Source organism: Barbus barbus (genome assembly GCF_936440315.1).
Source record: "Barbus barbus genome assembly, chromosome: 36".
NCBI classification, from domain to species: Eukaryota; Metazoa; Chordata; class Actinopteri; order Cypriniformes; family Cyprinidae; genus Barbus; species Barbus barbus.
Genome location: NC_136714.1, coordinates 11,180,315 through 11,199,500, shown reverse-complemented (window position 1 = coordinate 11,199,500; position 19,186 = coordinate 11,180,315). Strand labels below are relative to the sequence as shown.

At 36.3% G+C, this 19,186-nt stretch overlaps 1 protein-coding gene across 4 annotated transcripts in view; it reads right to left on the bottom strand.

Moving 5' to 3' along the window:
- Positions 1-6,910: 6,910 nt before the first annotated feature.
- Positions 6,911-19,186, bottom strand: part of LOC306855808 (CXXC-type zinc finger protein 5-like) — a 28,058-nt gene continuing 15,782 nt past the window's right edge. For 2 of the 4 annotated variants that reach the window (XM_079394699.1, XM_079394700.1), the window contains exon 3: positions 6,911-8,451. In XM_079394699.1, the coding sequence (XP_079250825.1) occupies positions 8,410-8,451 (42 nt within the window). In that variant the 3' untranslated portion in view covers positions 6,911-8,409. Of the gene's footprint in view, positions 8,455-19,186 lie in introns of all 4 variants that reach the window. The other 2 variants (XM_079394697.1, XM_079394698.1) reach the window with 1 other exon arrangement.

Genomic DNA, 19,186 nt, shown 5'->3' with positions numbered 1-19,186 from the left:
ACATGCCTCATGCATGTACTGTAATAAAACAATGCCCACCTGTCATTGTTTACGAGACAGGCACCTGTTTGAGGGGACATCTGTCAGCTCACAAGACGTGAACATATTCTGATGCAGTGTTTCAAGGAGAAACTCTCCAATTTATGAAAGAGCTTGCAGATATTGTGTGTTATGGTTTTGAGGTGTATTGTTATGTACAGTTGTGGGGTCTGTTAACGTGGAGATCTCCACAGCGATGGTGACTTGTCTTTCTCTACTGCAGTAGCTCATTGGGTTTGCTCATTCACGCCTCACCCTCAGCCACAGGCACGGGCCCTCAGGCACTCTGCCTCCTACAGCGCTGGAGCCTCTCCTCTTCTCCCTCTTCCTCTCACTCTTCCACACCCTGAGGAGAAAAGTCAAGCAGGGTCGCTGCAGAGATCCACACCCTAATTCAGTTAAGTAATCAGATCCCAGTTCCTGATCAGAGTGGTCAGATTCACTTTTTTGTTGGCCTCAACTTTTTGGATAATGTTTGACTAAATAAGATTGTTCAGGATAAAGAAAAGAAAAAAATCAAGTTGCTATGTGCCAAATTTTTAAACATTTATTGGTTGTACTCTTCAAAAAGGGAGTTTTACTCTATATTATTTCTTGTTTTCCAGTACAAATATTATTTAATGTCCAATTCTCGCTATTAACAAACCATTCACTATGACTTTTGCCTCAATAAACCCCTAATTTGCTGCTTATTAATAGTTAGGAAGGTAGTTGTTAAGTTTAAGTATTGGGTAGAATTAGGCATGTAGAATATGGTCACGCAGAATATGTGATTTATATGTATTAATAAACATCCAATATGTTATTAATAGTCATGCTAATAGTGAATATGAAAATTGGTCCCTATACTAAAGTCTCACCCAAATATCAAAACATTCTTAAATTAAGAAACATTTACTTGAGAAGCAAAATTGCATAAAGATTTAATAAACCATGGTTTTCTATGGGGGCAGTTTGAGTGAACAAGAATATAAAAATCTGCCAATGGGGTTAAAAAAATAAAAACATTTAATGAAAAGGCAAGTTTATTTTTCTTATATTAGTGGCAAATATTATTTTCTTGTTTTCAGTATGAACTCACTTACTTTAGATTTTTTTTTCTTCAGAAAACGAAGTAATAGCTAGTATAATTTTGTAAATCAAATAAATTTGCCTTGATTTGAATGTTTTAGATATTTGTACACATAAAATCACTTCTTTCAGGAAATCAATATAATTATGAAATTATGTATCCATAATATCATTAAGTTTTAGAAATTGGGAAATAAATTTAGGAATTTTCTATGAAATATAAATTAAAAACTTGTTTTTTTAGGAAATGAATTAATAAAATTAGCTATTTTCCATTTGTAATATCAGGACAGACCCCCCCCCCCCCCCCCCCCAAATAAATAAATAAAATAAAATCATAATAATACTAATAATGATTTAAACAAATTTTAATTAAATCAATCAATCAATCAGTCAATAAATGTATATACAAATTTGGGAAGAGGTATGATCAAGTCAATTGTGAATTGCGTTTTTTTTTTGTTAAAGAAAATAATAGTTATGTTAGGTTTAGTCATATACTTTTGTTTATCCCAAATTATATGCAGAGATAACTAAAAGCAAGTCATTTGCAGGCTGATTTCCTCCTTTGGTGCCACTAGTGGTACAGCTACTTTCATATTCGAGATAAAATCTTAGATATAGCACTTTCTGAGGTGTTAGAAAATGTTAAGGACATGAAATGATCCAATTTAAATTAGTGATTTTGGAATCAATTACCGATTATGCATTAGGCTTTGATATTCTGCCCGTTCTTGTTTGCTTGTATGTCACGCTGAACGTCTCCAGCAAAGCGGTCCAGCAGGGTTATTGGGCTCTGCTGGCTGTCGCTGTTGTCTTGGCTCAGGCCATCACGAGGAAGCGAGCGTGGGACTGGGGGAAGGGCACGCGCGTGTTGGCCGTGAGGGTGAGCAGATCAGCGCAGTTGCATGTCTGTGTGGCGGTGATAAGATTCTAGGATTCTCCCACTGTGACAGGTCTGCTCAGTAGCCTGACCTTCCACTCCACAGAAGCCTGATTAACTCTACCTCACCATCCACTAAAGAGTCCAATACCATATTTACCCACCACAACCTCATTGATACATCATGAACGCCCACAACATGCCTGAAGAACCTTCATGGAAGCCTCCAACCCTGTCGAAGCATCTACAGCTTCATGTGCAACCTGAGACTCACCTTTAGCTTCACACTCGTACATGAACACAACTGCAACATCTAACGCTAACCTACTCTACAACTGATCGCAACCCAAAAAACTTTTATAAACCAAATTATTAGATGAAATCTAATCTATCTATCTATCTATCTATCTATCTATCTATCTATCTATCTATCTATCTATCTATCTATCTATCTATCTATCTTTTTGCCTGATTTGAGCAAAAGAGGTGCATCAGGTGTACAGGTGCATCTCAAAAAATTAGAATATCGTGAAAAATATATTTTTTTGTAACATTTCAAAAAGTGAAACTTTCATATATTCTAGATTCATTACATGTAAGGTAAAAACTTTTATTTTGATGATTAGAGCTCACAGCTCATGAAAGTCAAAAATCAGTGTATTACAATATTTACTTTTGAGTTTCATTAAATGACCATCCCTACAGTATAAATTACGGGTATCTCTTGTTCTTTGAAACCACAATAATGGGGGAGACTGCTGACTTGGAAATGGTCCAGAAGACAATCATTGACACCCTCCACAAAGAGGGTAAGTCACAGAAGTTCATCACTGAAAGGGGTGGCTGTTCACAGAGTGCTGTATCAAAGCATATTAAATGCAAAGTTGACTGGAAGGAAGAATTTGGGTAGGAAAAGGTGCACAAGCAACAGAGATGACTGCAAGATTGAGAATACTGTCAAGCAAAGCAGATTCAAACACTTGGGAGAGCTTCACAAGGAGTGGACTGAAGCTGGAGTCCGTGCATCAAGAGTCACCACGCTCAGACGTCTTCAGGAAAAGGGCTACCAAGCCACTTCTGAAACAGAAACAGTGTCAGAAGCGTTTTACCTGGGCTAAGGGGGAAAAGAACTGGACTGTTGCTCAGTGGTCCAAAGTCCTCTTTTCATATAAAAGTAAATTTTGTGTTTAATTTGGAAATCAAGTTCTGGAGTCTGGAGTGTGAAGTTTCCGAAGTCAGGGGTACCGTGACGTCTGCTGGTGTTGGTCCACTGTGTTTTATCAAGCCCAAAGTCAATGCAGCCGTCTACCAGGAGATTTTGGAGCACTTCATGCTTCCATCTGCTGAGAAGCTTTATTAAGATGCTGATTTCCTTTTTCAGCAGGATTTTAGCACCTGCCCACAGTGCCAAAACCACTTCAAAGTGGTTTTCTGACCATGATATTACTATGCTTGATTGGCCAGCCAACATGCCTGACCTGAACCCCGTATGGAATCTATGGGATATTTTCAAGAGAAAGATGAGAAGCAGTCAATCCAACAATACAGACGAGCTGAAGGCCCAATAGTGCCTCAGCAGTGCCACAGACTGATCGCTTCCATGCCACACCTCACTGATGCTGGAGTTTGTGCTAAAGGAGCCCTGACCAAGGTGCTTTTTCACGATATTCTAATTTTGTGAGATTCACCTGTATATAATAGTATTTTACCATTTATGTAAACAGAGGCTGTTCTTTACCAGAAACCAAGATGGCCACCAAGTTACTAGGGTTAAAGTAACCCTATTAGGGTAGATGCCATAACTAGTCTATCCTACTGAAAAAAGTATATTAAACTAGCTTAAACTGGTTTAGTCTGATGAGATTGACATGTTGGCTGGGTTTAGGGAGGTTTTGTGCACCATTCGGGTGGTTTGGTCTGGAAGACCAGGTTGACAACCAGCTAAACCAGTTTAACCTTAAGTCAGACTGTAAAACCAGCTTAATCTATCTAAGACCAGTAAGACTGGCTTTTTCAGCACCATTATACGAGCAAAAACATGTTAATTAATTGACAGCTATTCAAACATAACAATGTCTTCTGACTTTAAAAAAAAACAAAATTGTGAGCAGCATTATATTAGATATTTTACCAGTGACCATTTTTTGGATAGGTCTTAAAATTGCAACTTGAGCTGTGGTTAAATGAGTTGTAGTAAAGATGGATCATTCAACATGGCTCAGTCTCAAAAAACAGGTTTGTGTAACTGAGTACCCATGAAACATGGCGCTAGAAACACCAAGGTCCTGAATGCACGTATACCTTGAATGTGCTGTAAGTCACTTCCAAAGCATCTGCCAAATGCATAAATGTCAACTGGCATTGAGATGGATGGGAATGCTAACAGATTATAACAGATAGTGTTCTTCAGATATATTAGGGCCTAAACTTGGTCCTAACCTCATAAGAACAGTGTTGCAGGTTCCAGATTTTTAATTTGATCATGTAATTTGCAATGCTCCATGGGATTGTAGTTCTTTCCCTCACTAAAGCCATTGTAACGTAAACGCTGTAATTTACCTCATGGTTGGTGGTTGGCTTGGTTCATTGTTTATAGCGCTTTAATTTAAAATTTATGGAAAAAAAATTCAGAACCTACAATGCTGATAAATAAAGTAAATACAAAATGTAACATATGCATGGATGGACCATTTGCAATAAGATCCCCATAATGCATTTAGAAAATATAATTTTAACCAAAACTGTAGAAAAAAATTAATAAATAAATAAATACTCATACATATCATGTTGTCACTTTTCTGCCGCATTTCATATTTCATTTTCAGCTATAAGAAGATTCATGTTAACATAAATTACTTACTTTCAATGTGTCAGTATTTTTTGGATGCAGTGTGGAAAACAGTATTCCCTGAAGTCTAATCATTTAGACAGAAAAAATATGCCTATTCAGCACACGTAGATAGGCTATACATGCAGTTTTTTGTATCTGTAGATATATTGGCTGAAAACAATGTCCTCTCTCTCGAGTATATATAGATATATATATTCACACTGGCCAAAAGAAAAAAAAAAAACTTTGTTTCTTCAGCCCAAAACATCCACACAAACACACTGCATTCACTAACAGGCACAGCCACACTACCATCCCTCTCTTGCTCTCTTTACCCCCCCCATACCTCTCTCTCATTCTCTCTCTCTCTTTTTCTCTCTCCCTCTGTGATGGCAGGACAAGCAGTGAGCTGTGCGGCTGGGAAGAGACGAGGACGCCGCGGCGCACATTAATAATGCAGAGCCTCAGCTTCCTCCCAGCGCCGCGGCCATGGCACTGGCCCATCGCTGTCACCAGGGGGGAGCTGGGAACATTCTCTCTCTCTTTCGAGCTCTACTTCTTTCAGTCTCTCTCACATAAACACACACAGACATACACACTTTTACACCAACCCAACCAAACTGGGCCTCCACCCGAGACTGTAGCTCATTACAGATCCTGCTCTGATGACTGCACCACAGACCTGGGCTCATTACGGCACTGAGGACTCTATCCAGCTCTCCAGGCCTGCAGCTGGTACCTCCACCTCTCTCCTGCAGCACGACGCTTTGCTCTTGTGTTCGCATAATCCGCATACTTTTACTTCCACCTGTCTTACTTGGTCATAAAAATTTAATTTTAATAGTTCGCATTTGCGGCAGGCCAACCATGTTTTTTGTATGCAGGGGTGTTACGACGACTGTGATTTCTGCATTTATTCAGAGTTAATCATTACTTTTCAAAGTCTCATTACTCAGTGTGTCCCATAGGCATCGCTTGACCCTATTTAGGGAGGCTTTGGTCCGCCGTCTTTCATCTCAGACCCTCTAAAAAGCTGCAATTAACTTGGCTGCTGTAGTAACTGTCGGAGGCTATTCACTCCCCTTGCCAGTCGTTAAAAAGTTTGCTACATTAAGTATTATACTTCCCTCTAGTTAGCGGTGGTCCTGGTCATAGGCGATATAGGGCACCAGTGAGATCTCTCATACATCTGCATAAAAATATGTTAAAAATGCAAGTAATTTAAATATATTTAAATTTTATTGTTATTTTTAATTAAAAGCATAGACCAACCAATGAAAATTGTGTCGTCATTTAAATGTACGTTTTTTGTTTTTCTGTGGAACACAAAGGAACCTATTTTGAAGAATGTTGGTAACTAAACAATTTTGGTTCCCATTGACTTCCATTATATTTTTGTATGTACAATGGAAGTCAATGGAAACCAAAACGGTTTGGTTATCAACATTCTTCAAAAATATCTAGAAGAAAAAAAATGTGTAAAAGTAAGCAAGATTTAATCCAACGTATACTTCAGGAAAGAAATATCCCTCTCATAATGCTTTTTAAAATAGTTTCTACACCCCGATTGTATGTTTTACTTATTAGATAATGAGTTTTTAGTTTGACCATGTGCATAAATCTTAGTCAGGGTAGCGAAATATTTCATTTTTGACAAGTATGAAAATGAGGCTGTGAGGGATTGAAGTAAAGTGCGTTCATACCGATTGTTTAGCAACGGAAACATCTTCCTAAAAAAAACCTAACTTTTAGACAAAACAAAACAGTTTTGAAAGTTGTTTTGAGTTTTGAGTTGATAATTGACATGATCTTCATACAGGACCTATATACAGTGTGACTGCACATCTGTCCCTCACAGCCATGTTAAATTCAACATGGTGTCTAACATGATTAAGGTCTATGCACATGGATAGTAGTTCTGTAGGTAGCAAGTATCCATCCTTGAAAGTTTAATCCCACAAAAATCCACTCACACAATCCATGTGAATGATGCAGCCGCCCCATGTTCTCTTGTGTGGTGATCTTCAGCCAAAACAGCCTTACCTTCCCATTTACCTTTCACAGACTGTCGATCAGAGACGTCGGCTGAGTATCAATAATTCATTGTCTTTTAATTGTGTTTTTTACCTTTAAATGTCAGACTGTACCATACAAAGGAATGCAAAGTTATTAAGATCAGTGCACCACAGACAAAGCCAGAAGCACACTCCTCTTCACTCTCATTTTTATAAGTGTGTCAGACATCAAGTAGAAGAAGATGAAGAAATCAAAGACTCTTGATAAAACATCTTTATCGCATTTCAAAATGACATATTTTGTCCCATTGCTTTTTATTTTACTGTTTGAATGGAAAAGGGAACAACCTAGAAGATTCTGCGAACATTTCCATATTGTTATAATTTTTTTGTACGTTTGTTGCTGTTTCTTAAAAACATGCAAATAGACAGACGTCAGAGCTGTAAATTTTCGACACAAATACATGCATTTGTTTTTATTCACAAAACCAGCCCATAGTTCTAATCCAATACAAACATTGCTGCTTTTTTTAAAAAAGATGTAGCTACCGGCAATGTCATGAAAACAAAACAAAACAAAAAAAGTTCAATCTTTTTCAGTGCGTTCGATAGAGCCGAGCAAGTGCTGTGGAGGGCTCCGTAAAATACAGACCTGTACACTGAGAACAATAATGTGACGAGCCGTAATAAAACGTAACATCACGTGGAACGTGATTTGACGTGATATTGCGTGACGTGATATGATGTAATCTGACATAATATAACAAAAAGCTGTCAGCACAGTAAAACAAACTGAAATATTTAAAGTTTGGAGCTTCCAGTGGTAACAACCCTACAGAAACAATGACAATTTTATCTTCCAATCAAGTCGTCGTCAGAGTAGGGTTTTTTTATGATTCATATTTGTTCATTCAGAAAACTGGATTTGTAGATTTTGGAATATTTACTCTCCATTGAAAGACAAACATTGATCAGTTTTTAAACTATAAATTTAAATCAAAATAAAAAAGGAAACAATCATAAAATACAGTTTTTAAGTAAGAACAATGGTCCTAAATTACAATAGTGCTTGCCATTAGCCACTAATTTTAAAATATAGCCGTAAAATTTACATTCTCTACACAAGTACTGTATCTTTCCACACGTGAACAACATTAACACCAAACACAGAAATTTTGTTGATTGTCCACACTGAGTCCGCCATTTCTGTTTGTCAATGAACAGTTCCATGTCTAAGCCACAGAAAAAATCTGCTGGAAAAGGGACAAAAAGGTACCAAAATGGAAACATATAAAAGGGAATGAAAGTTGCCATAGATATTTTTATTTATGTTTAATTTTTGGTTCAAGGAATAAGTAGGTGCATCATTACTCGTTTGATTCTTTTTGTATTGTTGTTTTATTGTTCTGTATCTTGTGATGAAGTTGTTTTTTTTTCATAGTTGTCTTGTGTTTCTCTTTATTTCACATAGTTTGTGTTTGTCAGCCAGTGTTGGTGCCCGAGATGATCCAAGCGAGAGTTGGCATTGCACTTGATGGCAGAGCTTTGGGTGGAGGTCAGAGGTCACAGTCCTACTGGAACCACCGGAACGCCGCGCCAGTCGGCAGCATCACCTTCTTAGAGAAAGAAAAAGAGAAATGGGGGGAGGGGACAGAAATGCGGTGCATTTAGTAGAGTGCGGTTTGGATAAAAAACACATATAGACCTAAATTTGTTAGATCCAAATTAGCATTTTGTGGCTTTTAGTCCATGTCTGTTAGCTTTAAAGTCGTTCTCTTTCACAGCAAATATACTGATGACTCATCCCGTACTGCACAGATTTTTGTCCAATCACATGCTCTCTAGAACGTGAATTCCCCAACTCCTAATACCACCTGGAACCAACTAGCATTTAGCTAACTGGGTCTCACTACCTAAGCAGGTACTAAACTTTTTTTTTTACAATACTACGAAGTCAGCACACTAGTAATTTCACATATAAAATTACTTATGAAATTATAATATTGAAGTATGCATATTCAGATTCAAGTTGCAGGCAATCAAAGTACTTTTCGCTTACTGTTTTATAAATACTATGAAGTCCAACATACTACTTATTTTCTCATACTGTTATTCATGTACAACATAATATTAAAGTATGCATATTCGGATATAAGTTGTAGGTAATTGAGTACTTTTGGCTTACTGTTTTACAAATGCTATGAAATCTGACATACTACTAATTTTACATACTGTTATTTGCTTAATACATAGTATTAAAATATGGATATTTGGATGCAAATTGAAGGTCACTGAGTACTTTTTGTTTACTGTTTAATAAATACTATGTGATCCAGAATACTACTAATTTCACATAGTTGTATGCCTTCTACATACCGTATTGACCTGAATATAAGACAATGTTTTTTTCTTGGTAATGCATCTGAAAAAACGTGGTTGTCTTATATTCAGGGTCTAGACTTTGACATGTCAATAATACACCCACAATAATATGTTGCGCCAAATACGCGAAAAAACGAGTGTGCCAAGAAACACGTAATGTACTCTATGTGTGTTTTGTAATGTTAGAACATCACGAGTGAAAACAAAAGAAAAAGAAAAGCTTACAGTAGCAGGAGTCGTGACTGTCATGTTAGCCTGATGGGACCAAACTTCCTCTGTAAGTGATTTTAAAACATAAGACAGTACGCAGATTTGAAGACTACAATAAGATTTCACTTCTACTGTTAATGACATTTTGCTAGGCTACTATGTGGTGGATAGCCTAATTGTTATATAATTCAGATGGGCTACCTGTTATTTTTATGGTTTATCAAAAAGTGTATATTATAAACTGAACGGTGGTACATTTAACCAATATTTACCATACTTTCAAAACAAAAATGTAAATAGGAAAAATATGTAATATGAAAATAATTTAAGAAAAAACACAAGATTTGCTTTTCAAAAAGGTACATCTTGAAAAGGGGGGGTCGTCTTATAATCAGGGTTGTCTTATATTCGGGTCAATACGGTAGTATGGAAATACGCTTATTTGGACACAAGTTGTAGGAAATCGAGTACTTTTTCGCTTTCACTGTTTTATGAATACTGCAAAGTTTACATACTGCTAATTTCACATACTGTTTTCCGCCAACTATATAGTATTAAAGCATACATATTCGGATGCAAGTTGTAGGTCACTGAGTACTTTTCACTTACTGTTTTACGAATACTGGCAAGTTTGACATACTACTAATTTCACATATGCTTTTTCGCTTACTATATAGAATTCAATTATGCAAATTCAGATGTAAGTTGTAGGTCACTGAGTACTTTTCGCTTACTGTTCTATGAGTACTATAAAACCAACATCCTGCTAATTTCACACAGTGTTTTTCACCTACTATATGGTATGGTAGTATGCATATATTTGGATGCAGGGACAGATGTGACGTAGCTAAAGCTTATTGGCTAATTTTAAAAAAGGGGATAAGGTGTCTTAGATATTTCCTGCTTAAACTTCCTGTTTCAAGAGAAAATATATCAGATGACAAGCATTTGACAAAAAATGCTCCTTCAAATTAAAAAAATCTAAATTTCATTCTACTACAAGCAGACGCCATTTAGAAACTGTTTCCAGGCAAAAATACCGAAAAAAATACAGACTTTGGTTGTTTTGCATCCTTTCGCTCTCCTCTGCGGCCGTGTGATTCATCTAATTCCTCCTTCTCCCCCTTTCCTTCCCTGTTCTGTCTTTCCTGCCCCCTCCTCCTCTCCAGCCATGGGCCATGGCCCTGGCTCCACGTGAAACCCGATACGCCACATTCATTATTTAGTCACCACGCAGTCACGTAGAGCGCCCACCACACTGCTCTCGCTACGGCCTCTTTATATCTCTCTCTCTCTCTGTATTCTTTCAGTGCTGTACGTCTGTCGGTTTGGCATCTGCGGCAGGACTCAGGTGGACGCTGAGTCCAGGCCAGCTGAGGAAAAGCAAGAAGCCTTGTGAGGCAACGTTGAGGTTGAAGGGGGCTGAAGCTCAGGCTTTGCTGGAAAGACATAGCGCCTTTCCCCCAACAGTGCAATACTACTGCGGCACAGAATCTTAAACGTTCGCCAGTACTGGCCCGAGCCATGGGTGGCAAACACGTCCCTGCTCACATGATCACACGTGCACCAGCCCACACATTCACACTCAATATCATTCAAGCGTTCCTGAATGAGACAAACTATGACAGACATGTTTTAAACACATAGTAAAATATACAGTATGGGCCAGACTTAACGGACTAAACTAGAGTGCTCCCATGACAACAGCTGGGCAGATGTTAACTCTGAACACTTTAATGGTTTAGCACTTCCTAATATCATGTTGTAAATCTAGGTTGCAGGAGTGTTTCAAGTATTTATTGGATGAAATAACATTTTCATTGTCAATTTTCATTGTCAGGCTTTTACTTTGGAGAGTATATGATTCTTATTTTCTGTGAGTAAATAGAATAAACTCTTGTGGCTGATAAAAAATATAACGTGTCAGACATTAAAATTTAATGCAACATTGCAATTTTCCTTTATGGAGAAGATAATCACAGAATGCATTCAATACCCAAATATATTGGTAAAAATCATTAAAAAATACTATTTTGCCCAGTATTTATGTGTGAATTATTAAAGCATCATATTGTTAGCCATGGAGTTACATTATAGTTATTTTTAAATAAATACATAATAAAAAAAATTCTGACATGAATATTTTGCTAAATATATGTTGCTATTAAAATATTGGCATATTGGCAGAGCAAGTAAAAATCTGATAATTGCTCAAAAATCCTTACTGCTGAGACCAGCTTAATATTCTGTTCTGTGTTGCATTTCATGCATATACCTAATTTGGAGACCTAGATGAAAATTTGAGTAAATACTAATTTCAAAACAATGCAACATGCATACTACTGACTGCATGTAAATATCAGATGCAACACTGTGGGTGTGTCTTGCACATGAACGCTTGAGAATTCCCTGGTGGTGACCTTTGGCTTGTCACAACCTACTAGAACGCCCAAACCTCTTTCAGAAGCCTAGCCCACAAGCCTAGCAACCACTATGATGCCTGACCCACAACCTTTAACCCTAAATCTGTGCAAACACTGGACCCTGACAAGGGGGTGACTGCTTGGTAGCGTGCGTTTCCAAGGTCATCATTCCTGCAAGGTGTCAACCAAAAGATCCACCATCTTAATCTGTGTTTATTGATTTTCCTATGAATAAGTTACCGCTCCAATCTGCAGGGGGTTCAGTTTCCACAGGTCAGTGATACACTGGAGCTGTATTACTGACCTATAGGGACAAGAGCATAGTTTCACTGTTTCCGTTCAATGAGCCTGAGCTAAAAATTGTGGATTGAAGGTTAAATTAAGTAATTGTGATTTCTTGGGCCATTGTGATCTTTTGTGCTCACCTCATTTATTTGATCAAAAATAGATTAATATTAACAGTAATATTGTGAAATATTATTACAATTTCAAAAAATGTTTTCTAGTTTAATATATTTTTTTATATTTAATTTATTTCTGTTTGCAAAGCTGAATTTTCAGCAGCCATTATTCCAGCCTTCAGTGTCACATGATCCGTCAGAAATCATCCTAATATGCTGATTTTCTGCTCAAAAACAATTCTTATTAGTTGAAAACAGTTTTTGCTTCTTAATATTTTTCAGGAAACCATGACACACTATCATTCAAACGTTTTGGGTAAGTAAAAAAGAAAGAAAAAAATGTATACTTTTATTCAGTAATGACGGATTAAACCGATCAGCAGTGACAGTAAAGACATTAACAATTGATCATAATAATTGAGCACCAAATCATTTTAGAAGGATTTCTGAAAGATCAGCTGGAGTAACTGATGCTGAAATTCAGCTTTGCCATCACAAAAACATAAACATTCTAATATATTAAACAGAAAACAGTTATTTAAATCGTAATAATATTTCACAATATTACAGTTTTTACTGTATTTTTGATCAAATGAATGCAGCCGTGGTGAGCATGAGACATCTTTCAAAAACATATATATATATATATATATATATATATATATATATATATATATATATATATATATATATATATATATATATATATATATAAATATACATATACATATACACACACATATATATATATATATATATATATATATATATATATATATATATATTAGTGCTGTGCAACAATTAATCACGATTAATTACATCCAAAATAAAGGTTTTGTTTACATAATATATATGTGTGTACTGTGTATATTTATTATTTAAATATAAATACACACACATGCATGGATATATTTAAGAAAACTATGTTTTGTTTAAATATTAAATATATTTATGTATTAATTATATGAATACAAATATATACATGTAAATATTTTCAAAATATATACTTTATATGTGTGTATTTATATATACATAATAAATATACACAGTACACATACATATAATATGTAAATAAAAACTTTTATTTTGGATGCGATTAATCATGATTAATCGTTGCACAGCACTAATATATATATATATATATATATATATATATATATATATATATATATATATATAAATTTTCTACTTCTGACCAGTAGTGTAAAACATATTTTTTACATCAAAAACAACTATATTGGGATCAATAATGTCATATACAGTAGAATTTCTCATTCTGTGATATAACATTTTTGACCCTTTTGAACCCCGTTTCAGAATGTGTCTTTACTGATCTGTCTATTGCTTTCCATGTCTTAATGTGTGTGCTGTATGCAGCCCTGCGGTCATGTGTACCTTCGCTTTGTGAGTGAGTGAGTGAGTGAGTGAGTGAGTGAGTGAGTGAGTGAGTGAGTGAGTGAGTGAGTGAGTGAGTGAGTGAGTGAGTGAGTGAGTGAGTGAGTGAGTGAGTGTGTGAATGTGTGTGTTTCTGGGTGTCAGATAGAGGTGCAGGGTGATAGCTTCTCTCTGTGTGTGCATACCAAGAAGAGACCGTCTCCCCCTTTCAGAGCACTGATACCACCATCATCTCAAATCAACCCTTCACTCTCTAATGTGAACTCTCTCACACACACACACACACACACACACACACACATTTACTTAGTTATCTAAATGAGGACATTGCATAGACTTCTATTGGTTTTATATACAGCTATAGTTATAAATACCACATCCTAACCCTAACAGATCATATTCTATATTTTAACAATTAAAAACAATCTATAGTGTGTTTTTTTTTCTTCTTTTTGTCCACAAAACATGGTTAAGTAGATACAGACTCAAAATTTATGTTTATATATTTATACTGTGAAAAATTGTGCTGATGTCAATTAAGTTGATTTATTCAAGTCAACAATATTAGGCTATTTTATATGATTGAATCACCTTGGCTACATTAGGCTACACTTCTAAACATTTTAACACTTGTATGCTACAGACTAAATCAAATTAATTAAATTACACCAGAAAATATCTTGTAACTTTAGAATCAATCAATTAATAATTAAAAAGTAATAATAATTAAAAAATAAAGTCGTTGCTGGTTTAAGCTGGTCTAGCTAGAATTGAGCTGATTTAGCTGGTTGGTCAGCTGTTCTTCCAGCCTGAACAGCTGATGAGCGAAACTCTTCTGAAATGAGCAAAACAGACCAGCTTGGCCAGATAAGACCAGTAAACCAGCTTAGTGTGGCTTAAGCTATTTTTTTAAACGTGAAAAACACACACTCATTTAGTGCTAGAAGCTAACATTCATATGTGGAAGAAAAGTTTATATATAAATGAATATATAAACACACCGACAGAACATATATAATACATATTTTTTAAGACATAAAATATTTAATTTAAGAGAAAAATGTAAACAGACAGTTCCTCGCAATTTTCTCACAGATACTTATGCTAACATGCAAACTCATTTATGCGCATTAACACAGCTAAAATAAATGAACAAGCAGTGATGCAGCCACATGCAAGCAGTGTTCTGAGATCTTGGCGTGAACGTGAGTGTCGGTCCGGCAAACCTCACGCTCCTAATTCTCCCGTGCTTCTTTTATTTCCATTCAGACGCAGGCTTCCTAAAATAATTTCCCACATCTCCAGTCAGTGAGGTGTGAGGTGGCAAAGGCCTTGACGGTCTGCACGCTACCTCCCCCCTCACTCTCCCCTCTGTTTTTATGGCTCTCTCTGAGATGCCAGCAATGCACCGTGAAAGCTACAAAACACCAAGTACTGCAAGATCACTCCCTGCCTGTATACCCTCTCTCTTGAACACACACACCCTGTTACTTCACCATACACACCAATACAATACACGTCAAACACAAACTTGAACATAAGTTCATTGCAAGTGCAGGCTTCAGTTAGCCCTGCAAAATGTGCCAGGATAGGTTAAACTGCAAGAAGCTGGCTGACCAAGTTAGTCTTGTTGGGTAAACTAGTCAAAAACCCCATGCTTATTGATAGGACTACATGTTCTAGTTAATGGTGATGAGATACTAAGCCGTCTAAATGAAAAAGCTTTACTGGTGATACTAGTCATCCTTCTAGGAGCTTGCTGATCAAGTTGGCCAGGTTAGTCTTGCTAGTTAAGTTAAGAATTCCAAGCTGATAGATACAGTAATATTACATTTTTTAATGAATTAGGATGAGATGTTAAGTGGTCAACATGCATGTGGCTGGTTGGCCAATGTTAATTTAGTTAAGAATACCATGCAGATAGATAGAATTCCATGTTCTAATTAATGGCGATAAGATGTTGAGCAGTGTAAATAACAGTATGTTACTGATAAAACTGGTCGACCTAAAGGTGGCTGACCAGGTTAGTCATGCTGGTTAAGTTGGTTAAGAAACCCATGCTGACAGATAGGATTCTATGTTGTAATTAAGTGTGATGATGAGATAAGTAATCTAAACAGCAAAACTTTACTGGTCAAACTAATCAGTCTGCATGATGCTGGTGAACCAAAATAGTTTCTTTGGTTAGGCTAGTTAAGAGTTCAACACTTATTAATAGGATTACATGTTTTAATTAATAGTGATGAGATGTTATGCGGTCTAAATAGCAAAACATTACTAATGAAACTGGTCAGCCTACATGATGCTGGTTGACCAAGTTAGTATTGTTGGTTAAGAATGCCATGCTGATGGATATGATTTCATGTTCTAATTAATGGTGATGTGATGCTAAGTGGTCTAAATGACACAACTTTACTGGTGAGACTGTTTAGTTTGCAAGAGACTGGTTGACAAAGTTAACCTTGTTGGTCAAGTTAGTTTAGACTCCCATGATAATAGATTGATTCCATTTTGTAATTAATGTTGATGAGATGATAACAGGTCTAAACAACAAAACCTTACTGGTTAAACTAACTGGTCTGCATGAAGCTGGTGGAGCAAAATAACGTTGTTGATTAAGCTAGTTATGAATCCCTTGATTATGGATAGTCTCAGGTCTGGCAGGGATTGTAGGTGGGGGGAGTGAATAACCAACACTCTCTCCACCCTCAATACCACGACTGAGGTGAGACCCTTGAGCAAGGCACCGAACCCCCAACTGCTCCCTGGGCGCCACAGCATTGGCTGCCCACTGCTCCGGGTGTATGTTCACTACTGTGTGTACACTTGGATGGGTTAAATGCAGAGCACAAATTCCGAGAATGGGTCACCACACTTGGCCACACACCACTTCCCTTTCCTTTCCTTTCCCTATTCCATGTTCTAATTAATGTTGATGAGATGTTAAGCTGTCTAAACAGCAAAACATTACTAGTGAAACTGGTCGGCCTGCATGATGCTGGTTGACCTAGTTAGTATTGCTGGTTAAATTGGTTAAGAATTCCATGCTAATGAATATGATTTCATGTTCTAATTAATGGTCTAATTGACAAAACTTTACTGGTGAAACTGGTCGGCCTGCATGAAGCTGGTTGACCAATTTAATCTTGCTAGTTAAGACTCCTATGGTAACAGGTTGATTCTATTTTGTAATTAATGTTGATTAGATGATAAGAGATTTAAACAGCAAAACCAAACTGATGAAGCCAGCTGACCAAGTTAGTCTTTCTGGTTAAGTTAGTTAAGACCCGCATGCTGATAGATAGCATCTCAGGACCAATTCTAACTAGTTAAAATGGCAAAACTGTTTTGTTAAAGTCGGACTGTGTGATGCTGACTGATGAGGTAAATCTGCTGGTTAATCTAGTCAATAAATCTGGTGGGGACAACAGTTCACCAGCAGTTAAAGCACAACATTACTTGTATGTTGGTGATCATCATGCACTGCTGGGGTAGGATTCTAAACCTACTTAACCAGCTAGAGTGTTTTGGTGGTAACCAACAAGCTTCATGCAAGCCAAGATCAAGGCCACAACTTTTTTGATGGGTATGCAGAAGTGTAAATATCAACTCAATTGCCATTTTAGTATAAAGTATAAATTATTTAATAATTAATAAAGTATAAAAGTATAATAATTAATAATTGAATACCCTTTTCTATTTATCTAGCAAACAAAACTAACCAAAAAGCTCTAGTGTTGGGTCATTTTTAGCACAACATTTACTAACTAACAACTTCACTCAAAAGAGAAATATGAATCAATGTTACTGTATTACAATATGTATTATATACAGTATGATGACCTCGTCTACAAAACCTAAACAATCAGACTTTAAGGTGACATTAATCTGTAGCCAACAATATGCAACATCTATCCATTTAACTTGTATTCACAAATTCAGAAATTAAATATGAATTGATGTGTTGTGCTCTATTTGGTTTCCGCAGCACTATTTCAACTCCGTCTAGTAGCAATAAAACAGCAGGTGCAGCACATCTCAGACGCTTAGTGCAAAACTATTCCCATCATGATAGGCGCTCGAATTAACATCTATTAAGAAACCATAAACCGGCAGCGCTTTATGTTTTAGACACATTTTAATCACAGAGGCTCCCCGAGACACCATCAGACGTGACCTTGTTTGACTCCACACTGACTGGACAGCTGGGGGAGCAGACGTGGCATGGAATTATCCGACCATTTTTAATGACTGAAACGTTAGTGACACAGCATCACCCTGCCATTATTATTCTTACGGATGGTGTTTCGATGAGTCTGTAATCAGCAAACAAAATCTATTGATTTAAAGGTTTTATTTATGTGGAAGACATCAAATGGACAAATCTAAAATCCCTGTGAATATAGCAGATGTCAATTAAAAGGAAACATGAGTACCTTCAAACTAATTTAATGATTTGTCCCTTTTTTAACTAAAAACAGCCTAATACATATTAGGCACAGAAACATCAAACATGAGGAATGTGAAAAGAAAAGAATATATAATAACTGGAGACACAAATTAACAGGTTGTAACTGTAATTTTTCTGCCAAACAGACAGTACAAGCATACTCTAAGTTCTGAGACAAGCAAGAGTCACAACAGATCATTTCATGTCAAACTCTAATTAAATTGAAACTACTGATATATTTCAGGATGTACAATATTTGACTTTTTTATTTGCACCAGATTTGCTTTGTTTGAGGAAATAGTTTATTAAAACTCATAAGAACCCTCAGTGACGCGGGTGTCACAAACACTGGTGATTATCTGGAAAGGTCTTTTTAAAGCATTATTCCTCACTTTCAACTCAGGAAGTCCCTAAGTGACATATAATGAACACCAAGGTTCAGTCATGTGACAATGTGTGCATTTTTGTTGCCATAGCAACATTTCCAAAATGGTGTCCTGTCTGGTTGGCACATGTTGCAGTATCAGCAATTTTTAAAACGCTTGTTTTTTCCTAAAGGTATGTTTCAACCCATGCAACAATTCTAATATTTTAATAACATATCCTAGATTAATCTTAACCTGATTTTAATAACTTTCTTGAACAAATTGATATAAAACAAGTTACAAAGATATTGTGGTAACATATATGTCACATCGGACTATTAACCTTATAAAACTAGTTGGAATTTTGATGTGACGTACTTGTCACATTAAAGGGATAGTTCACCCAAAAAAGATTTTTTTTGTTTTGTATATCTGCTTACCCCAAGGGCATCCAAGATGTAGGTGACTTTGTTTCTTCAGTAGAACACAAACAAAGATTTTTAACTCAAACCATTGCAGTCTGTCAGTCATATAATGGCAGTGAATGGGACTCACGGCTTTGAGAGAAAAAAAAAACATACACAGACAAAACCACATTTTTTGTTTTTGCAGTAAGGAGATAAACATCAAATTTTCATTTTTGGGTGAACTATCCCTTTAAGAAAAATGGTAACGAGCTGCTCAATTAATTTAGCTGATTCAGTTATTTTAGTGTTATATAT